This window comes from Amia ocellicauda, chromosome 2 (assembly GCF_036373705.1).
Source record: "Amia ocellicauda isolate fAmiCal2 chromosome 2, fAmiCal2.hap1, whole genome shotgun sequence".
In the NCBI taxonomy this organism is placed as follows: Eukaryota; Metazoa; Chordata; class Actinopteri; order Amiiformes; family Amiidae; genus Amia; species Amia ocellicauda.
Window position 1 is genome coordinate 18,271,085 of NC_089851.1, and position 17,102 is coordinate 18,288,186.

Below are 17,102 nucleotides of genomic sequence, written 5' to 3' on the forward strand. Positions count from 1 at the left end.
ATGGATAAGCTAACAGGAGCACTGGTGCAGGTTTGCATGTCTGTCTTTTATATTTATCCTTGTATAGCAGTTGGCGGTTTGTGTGATTCCTCTAGTGCCTGGGGGTAAAACTCAGGCCCCCAGAGGCTGAACTTTGTTAATAAAGCGCACTGTGTCCTTATGCAAATGCAGTGATAAGCGCAGCGAGCGGCGCACCAGGAAGTCTCAGAGAAAACTCCCAGCCAGAGCGGCGGGCCAGTTCCTCATTCTGCGGGCTGGATGTCACAGCCGACGACGAAACTGCGCTGGACCTCTTCAGTTTGCTAGGGAAATCAATGAATACACGCCAGGAAAGTTAATTCACTGCGACGATTTGGATGTCCTAACAATTCAAGTTATACCAGAAATGTAAGTAAACTCGGGGATTCGTTTCCTTGTTGGTATCGGCAGCATCCAGCGCATTTACCGTGTCGAGGCGGAATGAGCCTGGAGGTAATGGACGTTGCCCTCGACTCTGAAACGGTTATGCCAGTTGGACGGTAGTTTGATTGCAACCGATACCTCGTACGTCTGTTAGGGTTTGTGTTATTGCAGTGATATCCTGTGGTCACAGACACTGCGGTGTTATTTAGAAATGGTCCAGGGAGGTCTAACAAGGCACGACTCGTTGGTGTTCTTGTGTTGGTCCAAATAATATTAGGTTTAATATTGATTTGATGACATCATTGTGGCTCTCACTGTGTAGTTGACTTTGTGATGCTGTATGTTGAATTACCTTTAAAGATCCTTAATAAAGGCTTGTCAACCAGAGCCCAAATAAACCAATCTAGTGTGCATAGGCAAGTGAACAGGCATCGACAGCTGTTGGGCTGTATGTCAGTTTATAGACCAGTACTTTGCTGTTTCAGTGATATTAGTCTGGCTCTTGTTCAGCTGTCTCTCTCTATCTCTCTGTCTCTGTCTCTGTGTTTTAACTGGTCTGAGAAACGTGCAGTGTCTGATATACACACATGTATTTATTTCTCCATTCCTCTATGTATCTCTCTAACTATGTACTATATATGTGTCTGTATCACAAATGGATATGATCCTAGTGAAAAGTTGATAAGCGTTTGATTAAAATGTTTTCAGATGTCAGTCCTGAATACAATCTAGTTATTCTTTCAAACAATGTGTGCATTACTCTCTACCTGTCAGAGATTTATTTATTTGATTTACTTGATTGTAAATCTAAAAATGCATTGCCTACATGCTATGGAGAGAGAGCTCCTTTACAACAGTACCTTTGGTGTTTCTATATGTCCTTTTCATACCCTTGAAAAACCTGGGATTTCCAAGTAGCCTTGCTTGTGATATGATGCAAGGCACTATACAGTAGTTCAATGAAATTGAGTACATGACTTTAGGGAAGGAGATCAAATGTGATGAGGATGCAGGAAAATTACCCTTCTCAAGGATGGGTATTCTTTGAGGGGAAACTGCAAGAGAAGTTAATGTTTTCCATAAACGCATGGATACCCTTAAGACTGAAAGGGCGTTTGTGCATCAGTCTCTAAACAACAAAACCTTATTACTTATTTCAAAAGTTGCTATGACAGAGACCTTTTAGTTTTTCAAACTAAACTGCTGTCTGGATTTCCCTTCCCATTTTCCTTAACCTCTTCCTCCCTAAGATTCCGATTCAAAACCAATATTCTGTAATAATAATAATAATCACTTATTAATGATCACGGCCTTGTCTAGGCCGACTCCTGAGCCCTAGACATTTCTTTTACGTGTATTATTGAGTGAGTTCTTTAACTCGTCTATCATTTCTGCTTCTGCTTTCTACACTTGTTTTCCTTTCCCCTCCCCTGTCTTTTACCAATCTTCTTTATTTTCGGAAATCATCATCACTTTCTCACTGCTCTCTTCCTGTTCTATGCTCTATTTCAATACTTCTTGACACTCCCTCTGTCTGCACCTCTCCCATGGTGTATTTTCCACTGTATCCTTTGTGCAGGACAGGAACCCACTGTATGCCATCATTAGGCACACGTTCAAAAAGCATATAGAGGAGAGAGCTGCTGCTCGAAAATTTTGCCGAGATTAAAAAAAAAAAAAAAAAAGGGCAGAATAACTAGAAAGGCCTTTAATATGGGTGTTATGGACACCTAAACCAATGTGTAACACAGAGGTGTTAACATCAGTGAAGGCTGGAGGTTTTCTGCTGGTGCAAAAACAACATAGATGGCAATTTATAGTTCAATGTATTACCGTCATGCAGTTGCCGCATAAAGGTGATATCTTAGCTTGTTGTAACCTGATAATTATCTTAAGTACACTGCTATTGATCAAGCCTAAGTTTTGAAATTGTTTGCTGGCCTTATCTGTCACCCTCTTCATATTTTGTTGTACTAGCAGAATTCTCTGTTTATGTTTGTATATTTAAAGAGAAAAGATGAGAAGATGAAATCCAAGTCCCTTACTCTGAACCGTGAATGCAACGTGTTACTGGGGAGATTGCACTTTTTAAAAGTTTACTTTCATGCAATCATTAACTAAACCATTTTTTTTTAAGTTGTCTGTCTTTTTTAGTTTCATTTTTAAAAATACTTCTGATATCCTTTTACAACCTGCACAAGTTTCTGATCAATATTTACAAACTACGTTGAGCTGCCAGTGAAGAAGAGAAGAGATTTTGGTCTCCCTCATTCCATGCAGAAAAGGACCAGTATGAAAATCCCTGCACTGCCTATACAGAGGAATTGAAAACTATAGGATGAGCCTCTTCTGTTGAACTGTAGAGCACAGAATCGGTGTGTAAAAATTGAGGTCTATAAGTTACAAAGGCATTCATATCCTGGATACACAGCTAAACAGCTAAACATTCGACATCAGCTGGTTTGTCACTGGTGCTTCACTCACATTCAAATAAAAGTAAATAAAATTGCTGTCCTGAGAATTTCCTCAAAGATTATTAAGTACAGTTATATATAATCCTGAAAAAGAAGTGACTGGCTGTAAAAGAGAGGAAAGGGGTTAATGAGGTTAGCATTTAGGTGGACTTTCGCTATAGCCTAATTGCCATTTTAACAGCGAAAATACTTATGGCGTTCTCTCTGTAACTACGCCCTTCTCTATCGGACTCCGCAGTCTTCCCTTTGACGTGTCATAGCTCTGTCTAACAGAGCCTTGGTCACAAGAGGAAGTATAATGCATCAGTTGCAGAAGGCTCTTCACCATAATCAGGCCATAGCTCCCTACCAGCTTCCTGGCCCTCATCTAAAGATAGAGAGATGTCTCAGCAGCTCTATTTCACAATGTAAGGGCCAGATGCGTCAGTTTTCATCAGTTTCTGGAATGGTTTTGTTTTGAAATGCTATGACATTCTCAGTTGTAAAACTGGGTTTCTCCTGACTATAGGTCTTTTGCTGGCGAAATCTATTGCTTGACCAAGAGCAGAAATCACACATTGCAGTAATGGCAATAAAACATATATTTGAACAAGCCTCACTTCTGGAAGGTTGAGTTGAGTGGTCAATGTCACTGTCCTTTTCATGCTTTTTTTTATCATAATGTTACTCCATGCAGATAGGAGGAGCTGTAAAGACTGAAAATGGAAATGCTGAAAAGATGAGGAACATGTTACTTGCCATGAACATTTGTTTTATTTATTCATCTTCCAGACTTAAGCCTTTAAAAACAACAGTTTGCAGGTAATAGCTTAAATTAGTGGTTCTATAAAATAATTATTTGTGGTCATATTCTTTCTCTTTGGCTTTATCAAACCTATTATGATCTTGAACATCTTAAATGAAGCTTCTTCAGTTGACCTCATTAATGCAGTTTTTTGTTCACAGTGTGTTTTCAAAATATAGGAAGGATAATCATCTAACATATAAAAAGCAACATTCAAACATTACAGTGGTTGTTTCTTTACTTTTCATTTGGTCTAGGCCTAAGTTGTGTTGTTTTAATAAAAATAACCTCAGAAAATGTTGCCTATGATTTCTATCACTGATATTATGCAGTACTAAACATTTCAAGCCAAATGTTCATAGCCACAAGTCTCTTGTAACGAGAGATTCTTAACAAATATCTTTTTTTTGTGTTAAGTCATATGTTTATAAGAATTGAAGAGTCAATATAAAGTTTAATTTGGCAATGGCCATGTTTTGTGTGTGTGTGTGTGTGTGTTTTGCCTTCACAATGAGCTAGCTGAACTTAAATAAAAAGAAGAAGCAGTGCTTTCTCAGAAATGTTTGTGCCTTCTGAGAAGATACGTATCATTGTAGAAGGGTAATTTTAATATCCAGTTTTATTTGGATAAATTCCCCTTTTTTATATATTCTCCCAATTTGGAACAGACAATAATAAACAACTCAGATCACTGCTATCACCCTCATGCTAAAATGGGAGGCATGAAGACCTACAAATGTGTCCTCTTGTAGCATTTTAGCACACAAAGGCTGAGTGATCTGGCTAAATTAAACGAGTAGGTGAGAAAAACGGAAAATGTTGGTATTTTATTAAAAACATTGCATTGGATACATTACCTGAACTTTATCTAATTAATTAATGTTGTGTAAAGTCTTTTTGAGTTGGAATATAAGTTTTCACAGTCTAAGGCTGAAACATTTAAATCAATGGAATAAGATATTTAATAAGTAGCTGGCTTTAGGTGTTAATTGTTAGGTTTGGATTAAACTCATGTGTCTTGGGTTTGTCAGCTTTTCTCAATACACAACAGTTTGTTTACATCCGGTGGTGATGGTGTCAAAATGTATAATAATAATAATCAAAACAGAAATGTGAACTCATAAAATACAAGATGTGTGACTTAATTCAGACCATTTTGTTATAAAATAAATCAGTATTGATCTTCAAGGAGCCTTGTAAGGGCCTCTGCAAGTATCTTCACACACTGGAGTGAATTATTAATTAGGTCGACCAGATTCCTCTGTGATATATTCAAAATCACTTCCTCTAGAATAGCACAGATTATGTTAATCATTATTTTAACCACACCTCACCCAAAAACAGTATCATTAGTTTCGTCTTTGTTGTTCTGCAAAATATCGTTCCAAGGAACAACGTTTAATTATTTATAAATATGCAAATAAGTATGTCTGGAAAACTAGTGAGAATCATGCATATTAATAATTTACGTCATTTCCTCGCTAACACTTGGAAAATGCAGGCAAGAGCAGACATGGAAAAATTGACATCTCTCAGTAGTGTTGCTCTATGTAGTTTCTCAGAGTAACATTAATTATGAAATGGATACAAATGACGATACCTAGGCTTAAATCATTCAAGATATGGAGTCACTAAGACTTTGATTAAATATCACTTATAAATAAATTGTCTAGCATGTATTCCTTTTTGTTCATAAAATGTTTGTACTTCTAATGCTGCTATTATTATTATTATTATTATTAGGCCTAGTTGTTATTGTTGTTGTCGTCGTCTGTGTGACTTAGCTACTCCGTAATTTTTGATCAATGATTGACAATGACCTTTTGTTATGGGAAGAGGTGTATCACCATCTAGTCTAAATCCCTGTCAGTCAGAGGCAGGGAACTGTGTGTGGTGTTTCGCAAAGAGAAACTGTCTTGAAAGCAAAACTACTGAACATTTCCTCAAATATCAATGTTTGAGGAAATAATACCCTAGTGGTAAGCTTCCTTGGGGAAGAAAAATATTTGGTCAAACACTGATAATATCTGCACCGGGATTTACCCTGCCTAGATAAATTACAGCTTCTAAACCAAGGTTATTTCCTCTACATTTATTTTACTCATTTGTCATTTTTGAAAGCAAAGGGATTATAAATGCATATGTAGGTAGATATACATGGGGAAAACTAAATGTTTGTTTCAAATTTTACTGGGCCTAGCTTTGTCTCCGATGTTTTATTGTCACATGATGGTTATTTCAAGAGTCTAGTAATTTATTTGATCACTTTGTAGTGTCATTACTTTCAAATGGTACAATATAGGATACGAAAGTGGATAGCATGATTATTGTGCGTGGAAGTTGAGCCTATGCAGTGACCGGTGAGCCTGCTTTTATAACTGTGCCTTAGTCAGTTCAGAGAGACTGGGATTAAAGCAGCAACTCACTCACCATCACAGGTTAATTGTTTGGTCACCTCTTAATATTACATGTCTGTGTACTGATAGTCTTTCTGTTTTGAAGATAATTCAGCAGCTGAATTTGAATAATAATTTAAACTGCACTGTGAATGCATGGAAACTGGACCTATCACCTTACTGTAGAATGCCCAACTCATTTTGTTATTGAATTGAAGACACCAGTTTCAGTCCTCAGAAGCATAACATTCACTCTTCTCAATGCAGACCTGGATAATAAGCTTTAATCAAACATTTACACCACAATGCATCGCCCCCCGAATTTTGAGTGAAACACGGTTAAGGCAACCATGCTAGACAAGACACTCACACATTACAGTAATGTTGTTTGCCTCGTTTCTTTATCCAACATGCTACTGCATGACAACCAAAGCTTTTGTCGATAGATTTCAACTTGTATTTGTTTTCTGTACATGGAAAACACAGTTGAAAGGACTTCAGATACAGATATAACGGTTTGGTTGTACACATTGCTTGACTTAATGTTTTCCATATTGAACTCGGCTTTCCACATCTTGACTTTCATCTGCTTCCCCTCACATTAAAGTGTGTGTGTTCCTGGGGAAAGCATACCCTCACCATGGAAACACAATAATGACCCAGGTGACTCTTTAATTGGCTTAAGAAACTTGTACTGAGTAGAAAAAACCTATTCTGCAGTGTAAACTAAACCCATGAAAGCAAAAGTCCCCCTGATCACGGACTGTAAAACTGTAGCTTCTTGATTTGAATAATAGTCCCGATTTGGTCCGTGAAATTTTCCTAATCAAAATAAAATAGATAAATATTTGTTTTTTCTGAGAATTTTTAGAACAAGAAAGAAAATGCCATTAAGTTGTATTATAAATTATTGCTCTGTCATTTTCTTGTTTGTTTGTTGCTAACAACACAGCTCTGTTTCTGATTGATATGTGAGAGCACGTGCATTTACTTCCTGGTCGGTGCTCATTGTTTAGTTATTCTTTGAGTTTGGTTTGACTTGAACATGAAATAAATAATGAATATGTCTTTAGTGCACCTAGCCTGCCAGTGTGCCAGAACTGTAGCCCTTGTGCATGATCCAGAATAGTTACAAGTAGGCTGTAGACCGCCAATTAAAACAAGACGCATGGTAATTTACATAAGTCCCTAAACTATTATTTTTCTACAAAACCTTTAGTATTTAATTTGCATTTAAAAGAATTTTGATCCTCACTGCTCTCCTTTACTTCCAACATTAAATTAAAAAACTATTTTACATTGTTGATTATGTGACCTTTGATATAATCATCTCATGAAAGCTTTCATCAATATTCATTGAATTAAATATTTGTAGACTTGATTGAATGTTTGTTGAGTTCATTGGTCTGAGGACACCTCTTAACACAGTGAAAATCCAAATAATTAAAATGATGATGTATATGGATGAAACCGAATTAGAAACAAAACAATACGTTAAAAGGCCTTATCTTCACTGAGCAGAAACTGGTCTGGTTGCGGTTTACACAGTAGTTTTCACTGGTTAAAGACAGACAAAAAGGTTAGTAAAATGACCATATCCTGTTGAAAAACCTCTGTAAAAGAACTGTTTGTATGTGTTTAAAACAAGAGTTGATTAAAGTCCAGGGTGTGTTCGGTGGGTTTTAAAAAGAGCATTTAAAATAGTTGTTTGTGTGGCCTTTAGTAGATCCCCTGGCAATGAGCCCAAAATGAAAAGAAGCGGTTGTCATGATGTAGACAAGCACTTTCAATTTCAGTACATCACACTCTTATGCATTAGTTGTGTCCTGCTTGTTATGAATCCTGTGATGATGATGATGGCTATTAAAAAAAGATTAATAACGGTTTTGTTTCATTTTCTCCAGTACAACATAATAGCCTCTCCACTGAATAGATGTCTTGAAGTCCCAGAGTGACAGTCCAATATATGGGTTCAGCCTTTTGGGTTTTAGTCATCTTTTTAACAATTTCAGTGGATTGGTGTTGTCTCTCTAATGTATTACTGTGGATAGAAATTGCGTATTTAAATCACAATAGTAAGCTGTTTGTTTATATTCACTAGCCATTACTGGCACTAAACTAAATGCCTTGAAAGATTTCAACTTGATTGTCTCCGGCTGTTTCCTAAGATTCCATTAGGTTTATCATTCCGGAGCTGAGCTTTCTCTAGTATTTTATTGATTTAGTGAAACACTGTAATCAGGTCTTGTCTGTTTTAGAGCAAAATGAACTGTTAATGCTGTAATGTGTTGGGAGACTTTTCTTTCAGTGGTATTCTTGTGAATGTAAATGTCAAAAGCTCTTGGATGGGTGTTGTCAGTACTGATGCATAAAAATCTTTCACACTTTGCAAAATGTAGACTTTGCCACTCTATTGATTATTGAAGTTTAGACACACCCTTTACAGTTTCCTCACGGCTGAATCAGTGGTCCACAAACTTTAAAAATATTTAATTGAGAAATTATTATAGTTTACGTAACTAAATGAATCACTGCATTACATTTTCAAGTGAAGGGCACACATACTTTCAACAACTGTACAAGTGTATATATGAATATACCTTTATTAACAAATTGACATCCAGTTTCCAAGATGGTCATGTTAATACTATTTCTATTGGACTACAAAGGTTACTGTGTTGCAACATTACTTATTTACCACTGCACTTCTTTCTGTTCACATAACCAGATAATGTATGAGATGAGAGAAACCCTTTGGGAAATCTTTTATTCCATATGAAACAAAACGTTCTGAACCTCATTGTTATATCCTTTAAAATCATGAAAATCCAGAAACAAATTAGTTAAGTGGGAAAAAAAGATTTGAAACGTGAACCTGCCATTATACGGGAATATTGCCGGTTGTTCCTGGTTTGAGCAGTAAAGTTAATCGGTTATTCTGTTAATCATTAATAGCCCTTAAATAATGTTTGCAAAATTATATACCCAGTCAGACTGAGAAAGTTGAATGGTCTCGGTATATCCTGGTCATGATTAATAAATTTGTGAAGTAGGTCTAATCCACAAGTTCAAATTTTAAAGCTGCAGAGCAATTGTTTATGAGGTTTGTGACCCTTGTGCATATACAGAAATAAGCCTTATTGAAATGAAGGACGGGTGCAGAATGCATTTTCTGTGGCAAACTTCCTGATACAGCATGTTGTGCCTCTTCATGTTTCAATGCAATAATCTCCTTCTAAAGTAGCTTCTTCCTGTTTTTCTTTTTCTCTGAAAAAATTTGATTAATCTCACACTAGATTTAAAGCCTGTCATTAAGCAAAAGTATGTAGTACTAAAATGTTTGCACATCAGTAGCTGTGTGAAAAAAGATAAAACAGGCTTGTTTCTTTTACATTTAGTGAATGAAAGAGTCAGTGTGTCAACTGGATTGACACATTTTGGAATAGGTCTAGTCTCTAGTCCCTTTCACAATGAAAAGTGCTGACTTAAAATTGAACATGATAAACCAAAAGAACACTTGCACGATCTTAATACTAATACAGAAAGAGATGTTTTATAGGAATGTTTTGGTTTGTATCTGTTTTTAAGCCATATGTATGTGGCCTATTTACAAAAAAAAATACACTTTTTGTATGTAAAATACAAAGGTTTTATTTTTTAAATACTGTTTAAAACGTGTAGCATTCTTGAAAGAATCCACTCTGTGGCAACCTTTGATTGATTGATTAATTGCAAGACTGTTGTTTAATATTTCATTGTTTTGATTTCTGTTTTTGATAGAAAATATGGGATGTAAAAAATCCAAACTGACAGATGGGCAGAATGGAGGTGCGCTTGATGTGAAGAAACCCCAACCAGTACGTACTGACCGAACTATATATGTGAGAGATCCAACGTCCAATAAACATCATGCTATAGTAAGTAGTGAGTTGTGCTGGGGAGAGAATTATTCTCCACACCAAACACTTAGGTAACAATATGACTTTAACCTTAAACAGATGTGTGAGGTGTGAGAAGTTAAATTACGTGAACTGCGAATGTTTCCTTTAGGATTCTCCACTTCCTAATCATATGTTGTGAAATAAATAACGGATTAATCATTGATTCATTAACACCTTTTCTGATCTGTTAATTATTTTTGCATGTGTGGTCATGGATGTTTAGGTATATTTTGAAATTATGCAAACCATGCATACATGTATACTTTTCTATTTGTATGTATGTATTCTTTCTTTACTGTGTAGTAACTGTATTCCCAAGCAATAGAACATTAAATCCAGCTAAGCTTAAAGATTTAAAAGTAAATATTAGTAAGATGATCTATGTAATGTGTGCAGAATAATTAGTGATATCAACTTTAAACCTGAAGCAATTAAATGCGTGTGTATATGTGTATCATAATTCATTTTAATACAAAATTTCTGATTGTAAGCTTTAGGACAGCAAAAAGTACTAGGTGTTTATAAAACAAATGTCAAACAAATTGGACTGTGAGAAAAGGGAAAATATTTTGGTTTCCTGTGTTCTTGTCATAAAACACTATAATGTGGGCATGAAATTCTTCCAAGGCTAAGCAGAATTTAGCTGGTAACCATGGAAACAGTCTTATGAGAGTTTGTGCTCATATTAGTTATAGGAATTCCTGTTGATTAACCTCCTATACATAGAACATGTCAAAATACAAACCATTGTAAGGTTTAATTCCTGTCCTGTGTTATGAAGTGTATTTTCTGCTGAATGAGTCTTATTCCACATATATTAGTACTTAAAATTTGCAAAATGTTTAAAATGTTCTATTATGGTTCTTGTTTTATGATCTAAAATACCTTTTATTTTCAGCATTTGATATTGTAAGCTTCCAACCCATAATATAGGGTAGATTTCGTTTTTTGCTCCTAAACCTAAAACACAGACTGAAAAGAGCTCTATATATGAATATTAAACGGACATGGCAAAAGCAGATATGATTACACTTTGTGATTACCAATATGAAAACAGGCTTTTTGAGTATAAGTATATACAATTTGAAAAATCAGCACACATAAGTTTCATATTAATTGTCAGAAAGTCACAGTAACTACTATCCATTACAACTGGAACTTAACAGGAAATATCTTTCAACCTGGAAGCCATTTAGTGAAAGGTAACATTCTCCAACCCGGAAACCATGTACTTCGAAAGGTAATATTGTGTGATCAAATGACCAATGACTGTACTCAATATGGTGTGGTATTGTATTATATTGTAAAATATTATATTGTAGAATTCGTCAGCTCCAGATAGTCGCCTCCTGCCAGGGCAAGTGTTCCAAAAGCTGGAAGGTAAAACTGTCACTCATCTATACTGCACATTTCATCATACAGTGCAATGCAGGATTAATAAAACAAATAATAAAATACCCTGGTTTTCTTAAACAGAACAACAGGATACTGGGAAGATTGTGGTTGCATTGTACCCATATGAAGCTATACATGCAGATGATCTGGGATTCAAGAAAGGAGAAAAGCTTAAAGTTCTTGAGGAGTAAGTCATTTAAATTGTTTGTTGCCATTTGAAATCTCCTTGTACTTCTCAGAAGATCATTCAATTTATGTCACTAACAGTCCTGCAGGCTACATACTGAAGTTAATTTAGACCGCATTGCAAGAAATACTTTCACTTTCCTTTAAATAGGTTATTTTATTTTGCATTGACTTAATCAACATAGGTTTAATTTACTAAAGCAGAAGGATAATGTGTTTTTACGAAAGCTTTTTATTTGTTACATTTCAGTTCTACCTGAATCTTTTATTAAGATATTTTAATGACAAGAATCTAATAAAATGTAAATTTACTCCATAAATGACATTATGTAAGCATTACATATAACAGTTTTTGTCTTGGACAATTTAAATATTCATATGTACATTACCTACAGTGACATGAAAACATGTTGTATGTACTCTAATCAAGTTGGATTCCAATATTGTGTAAAATGATCTGATACAATACAATTTGTTTTGTTTTTATCCCTGTGGGTATAAATTAGTTTAAACCCCTTAACTACCTTTTCATCCTACACCTTCTGTACATAATTCAAATTCAGAGACAGTTGCTTGCTTTGTACGTCTGTCAAAACTTAGCATTAATGTTTGACCTCCGCAAGTAGACCTTTTTTGATCTATGAAGTAATACACTGCAGGTAAAACATCTTGGATTAAAGCAATTATGTAGACACTGACTCCGTAAACTCCTTGGATTGATAATGTTATTCTTTGCCAGGCAAAACATAATTTACTGCTCTTTAAAACATGTTGTAGACACTTTAACAAGCTATCAATGCTGTAAAACGGAGGAGGGAGTGACATTTTATTATGCTAATTTCAAGTTAAAAGTTTAGATTTTCTGAAGATTGTACATTATTGTAATGATCTGTAACATATTCAAATAATAACGCTATGATAGTTGCTTGACAGGGTCCCCCTAGTTGGGAAACTGATTAATTAGAAGTCCCTCAGCCAAGATTCAGTCTTGAACTTGAAGCTATGCTTTTACCATGCACCACAGGTTAAAGGTTGGTAGAAGTCGGCTAGGCAATCCTCAGTCATTCTTTCTCCTGCAACATCTGGGTGCAATCCTTGGGTGCCAGTAGACTCTGGTGGTTAGCAGTTGCAACTGTAAAAATCCTCGGCTTGGCGTAATAGTGGGGCTTGACACATTGACAATTGAACAATCCAAAATGCTATCTAACCCGTGCCTCTGATGGTGGGAAAATATTTGTCCTACTATTTTACTGCAGGGTGTCATATTTAGTCTTTGTACGATGTAGGGTAGTTGTTGTTAGTTAGTTAGTGCTATTGTATGCTTCATGGGATTTTGTTTTTTTTCTTTCAGGCATGGTGAGTGGTGGAAAGCAAAGTCTCTAACAACCAGGAAGGAAGGATTTATTCCCTCTAACTATGTTGCACAAGTCAACACAATGGAAACAGAGGAGTGAGTGTTCTTCTATGTCTAATATTATGTCCGCTTCACCATAAATTAAAGTTACGCAGAAAGAAAAATTGCACCAGTTGGAGTTCTCTTATTTTAGTGTGCATATGTCGTCGTTCTTAAGATTTTTACAAAGGGTAACTTGATTTCTGTATTCTGCAGATGGTTCTTCAAAGATATTACACGGAAAGATGCAGAAAGACAACTTCTAGCACCGGCGAATAAAGTAGGATCTTTCCTCATTCGAGAGAGTGAGACTTCGAAAGGTAAGGGTACTGAAGAAAATGAGCCCAGGCTCACAGATATTAATTTAATTTAACAGTGCAATTTATCTTTGGATTTCATCCTATTGCAATACTTTTATCTTCACATAATTTGAATATTCAGGGACTAGAAGCAGTCAGTCTTTGGGCTAGAGCAAATCATAACTTTGACCCGCCCAAGAATCACATATTATGAAGTTGTACCCTATCATGTTTTGATTTATACATAGTATAAAGTGGATTTTAATAATAAATTAAACGCAGATAGGGTACAGATTTTTACTTTTCAATTCTCAAACTTTTGATTTGGTCTAGCCCTTCAATTCTTGCCCCAAACCTTTTTATACTCCCTATATTGGTTTTATAGAAAAGTTGGTCATTGGTTAAAAGTGGCAAAACAGACTATTTTTTGGGATCATGATATAAGCTCCCAATCCCATGTTATGAAACATGCAACATTGGAAATCACTAACCTTAAATTTTGTTACTGTATCTCAGGCACATAGGGCCATGATCATAAAACTTTTACTGTCCAGCAATGTGAAAAACAGTTCTTAAAGGGCTACTTTTAGCCTGATTTGTTACTCTCCAAGAGTCAAATGAATCCGTGGAAATCTTTTTCTTTTTTTAGCTTAACGCAATTGTAAGTCAATGGTTGCAAAACGCTGACTGTTAAGAAACCGCTAATAGGCTTTTTAAATACTTAAAAGCTGTGTGGAGCACATTTGTACATTTAAGTATTCTATACAAGCCTATACAAAATCAAAAGTAATTTTTCTGTTGGAATTATTTCTCCGACCTACGCATTTCATCAGCTGTGAGCTGTGCGTGAATGAAACCACAGAGAGCGCAGGCAGAACCGAAAGTAGTCCCTCAATAAGGAAGGATGTGGAAACTCATTTCTTATGATTACCTGTAAATTTATCGCACTATTAATTTACTATTTATAATATTGTAAGACTTTATGACAAGTTAAACTGTTAAACTGTTTGCCAGTTTTTGAGTGTCAGCGTTTTGCGACCATTGACTTTCATCAGTGGTGCTATGCAAACCAAACAAAAAATCATAATTTCTTCAAACAGGATGCACAGAATGAAAAAGGTTTCCATTTTTTTTTTTTTTATTAGGAGGTGGTGGGGGGTCAACTCAACATGCAAATAATGTTATATGCACTGTTGGGGGTGATGCCATATGGTTGAGCGGAGGCGGGGGGTTGTGGATGTGGTTTTGCCATGGTGAACGAGAGCAGGGGGCTTCTGTTTGTTTTTTGTTTATGCATATGTTTGGCCAGGCAGCTCCAATTTTTTGGAGCACGTATAAAGATGTATGCAGATGGAATGGTCTTCCAGTAATTCAAATCCAAGACTAATCTAGATCTTATTATTTTCTAGGCAGTTACTCCCTATCAGTCAGAGATGTCGATGCTCAGGGCGCCGATGCTGTTAAGCATTACAAGATACGGTCACTGGACAATGGCGGTTATTACATCTCTCCCAAAATTACTTTCAATGACATCACTATAATGATAAAGCATTACCAGAGTAAGTACCCTACAGTGTGGAATTCATTAAAGAAACGTTTCGCCAAAACAGTTAGCTCTGTGAATCCATCTTTTTTTGTAGTAAAATGGTACCCAGAATAATTCAATATGGATCCATTGGTAGCAGAACAGTAAAATAACATTTGTGAGTTCTATGACAATCCAACATGACGGAGACTTGGTTCTACCCAAGTTATTTCACATGATTACTGCAACACTGAAGATTAAAATAAGATTGTCCAGCTTGTGTGTGAATTGTGCACTGCAATCATATTAATAAATGTTAATTATAGTGGTAAATGTTTCCACTCATAGTCTTTGCCACAGGTACAACCTAGGGTCAGTATGCACCTATCTTTGTATGTTTTGAGAATGTGCTTCTTTACGTGGTCTTTGGCAATATGTAACTAGAACTCTTTCTAAACTTCTTAACTTAGAGGTACGTCTCTGCGTGGTCTCCTTCTGCTTGGAGATGATTCTCGTGTGTGTGTGTGTGTGTGTGTGTGTGTGTAGTCTACAGACAAAATTACTTTTGCTTGCAACGCTGAAGATGGGTAAAAAAGGGCTGAGTGAAACCTAGCACCAGGCTTGTGCAAATACACACGTTGCTTTGGTCCACAATTATATTTTTTATAAAGACATGTATGTGTAGGACCTTCAACCCCTTAGATTTATATAATTTTATATTTCAGCTTTTTTTATCTGTTGTTTTTTGTGCTTTTTCTATACAAACATGTTTATTTGCATGCATTTGTTTTAAACCTTTACAAAAAGTTGTGATGTCCATGTTTTTGATCCAACCACATGTTATTGTTTATTTAACTTCTTCATAGTATTACAGTACATATTAGAATATCAAGGAGTAAGATGCATATATGAGGAGTTAATGGTTTCACATCAACATCATTTATTAATCATTTTAGAACTATTTGTTAGACTGCAATACTGTGTGTTGCTTTTGACCTTGACACCAGACACAAACCCACAACCATGCAGCATTTAAAAGAAATATTGACATTTGATGATTTCTTTCCACTTCACAGTGCTTCAAAGCTTTTTTTGTTCCTGTTGGTTTATACATTTGTGCTGTGCCCCAGATAACATCATACATTATTCAATTCTTATAACTTTATGCTGTTCCCAATTCCAAAATGTGTATGAATTGATTAACATTAATATAGTACATTTAGTTTTGTTGTATTATATATTTGTTATTATTCCTATTTTGTATTTGTTTTTAGTAAATAAGATTGTGATTATAACAATGTTATACTGATATGTGTGGAAACTATTGTATTTGTTTCAGAACAAGCAGACGGTCTCTGTAGAAAGTTAGATAAACCATGTGCGAAACCCAAAGCACAGAAGCCATGGGACAAAGATGCTTGGGAGATCTCCAAAGAGTCTATCAAGATGGTGAAGAAACTGGGAGCAGGGCAGTTTGGGGAAGTCTGGATGGGTGAGTGAGCCATTTGTACCTTTTTTACTTCTTAACTGAAGATATTTTTGTATATAGTAATGGTGTATTATCACTGATATAATATAAAGTGTCAGACAATCTGCAAACTTTTCTTGTATTGTTGTGCACTGAGTGCTGCTATGTCTCCAACACTCCTACTGTATATTTGAATATGTGGATAGGTATTCATTTATCTAGCTCATTAAGTAAGTACTGTAAAAAAAACAAAAATGGTGTAGGGAAGTTTAGGCTTTAGATATCCACGGGCAGGGTTTAATTGATTATAAATTAAAACTACTCTCATCTTCTTATCCTAACCATACAATACTGGGCAATACTAAATAAACAAAAAAGAGTAACTGTCGTTGCCATAAGGTTTGCCCTTTGTCCCAGTGAAGATATGACTTACGGAGGGGCAAAACGGAAAGCATTATGAAATGACTCATTGAGCGAGAAGGAGGGAAGGGTGATTGGAGAAAAACAGTATGGCAGGACTAGAGGAGAAGTAATGTGGGAGTAAATCTCCTAAGGCAGGCAAACGGTTAACCAAATAAAAGTGCTTTATTTAGATATAGATAGATTTGGGAGATGGCAAAGGTCAAGACAGGAGAAAAGGTTACTGTAATAATGTTTTTAAATCAGTTATAATCTTGGATAAAATTTAACTTTCTACTGTCCCAATTTGGAAGTGTAAATTGATAACAATGGGCATAGACGATTATGTGTAACACCTTGTGGTGTCTCGGTTTCAGTGAGAAAACTTTGAATCAAAATTCACCTATTTTCGCCTCAAGTTTTGGTTTTGAATGGATAAA

The 17,102-nt window shown here is 35.6% G+C and overlaps 1 protein-coding gene across 1 annotated transcript in view; it reads left to right on the forward strand.

The window, feature by feature from the left end:
• Nucleotides 1-203: 203 nt before the first annotated feature.
• Nucleotides 204-17,102, forward strand: part of lyn (LYN proto-oncogene, Src family tyrosine kinase) — a 28,038-nt gene continuing 11,139 nt past the window's right edge. The window contains exons 1-8 of the mRNA XM_066719854.1: nucleotides 204-387; nucleotides 9,837-9,973; nucleotides 11,320-11,377; nucleotides 11,474-11,579; nucleotides 12,930-13,028; nucleotides 13,188-13,291; nucleotides 14,680-14,829; nucleotides 16,135-16,287. Coding sequence (XP_066575951.1) covers nucleotides 9,842-9,973; nucleotides 11,320-11,377; nucleotides 11,474-11,579; nucleotides 12,930-13,028; nucleotides 13,188-13,291; nucleotides 14,680-14,829; nucleotides 16,135-16,287 — 802 coding nt within the window. The 5' untranslated portion in view covers nucleotides 204-387; nucleotides 9,837-9,841. The remainder of the gene's footprint in view (nucleotides 388-9,836; nucleotides 9,974-11,319; nucleotides 11,378-11,473; nucleotides 11,580-12,929; nucleotides 13,029-13,187; nucleotides 13,292-14,679; nucleotides 14,830-16,134; nucleotides 16,288-17,102) is intronic.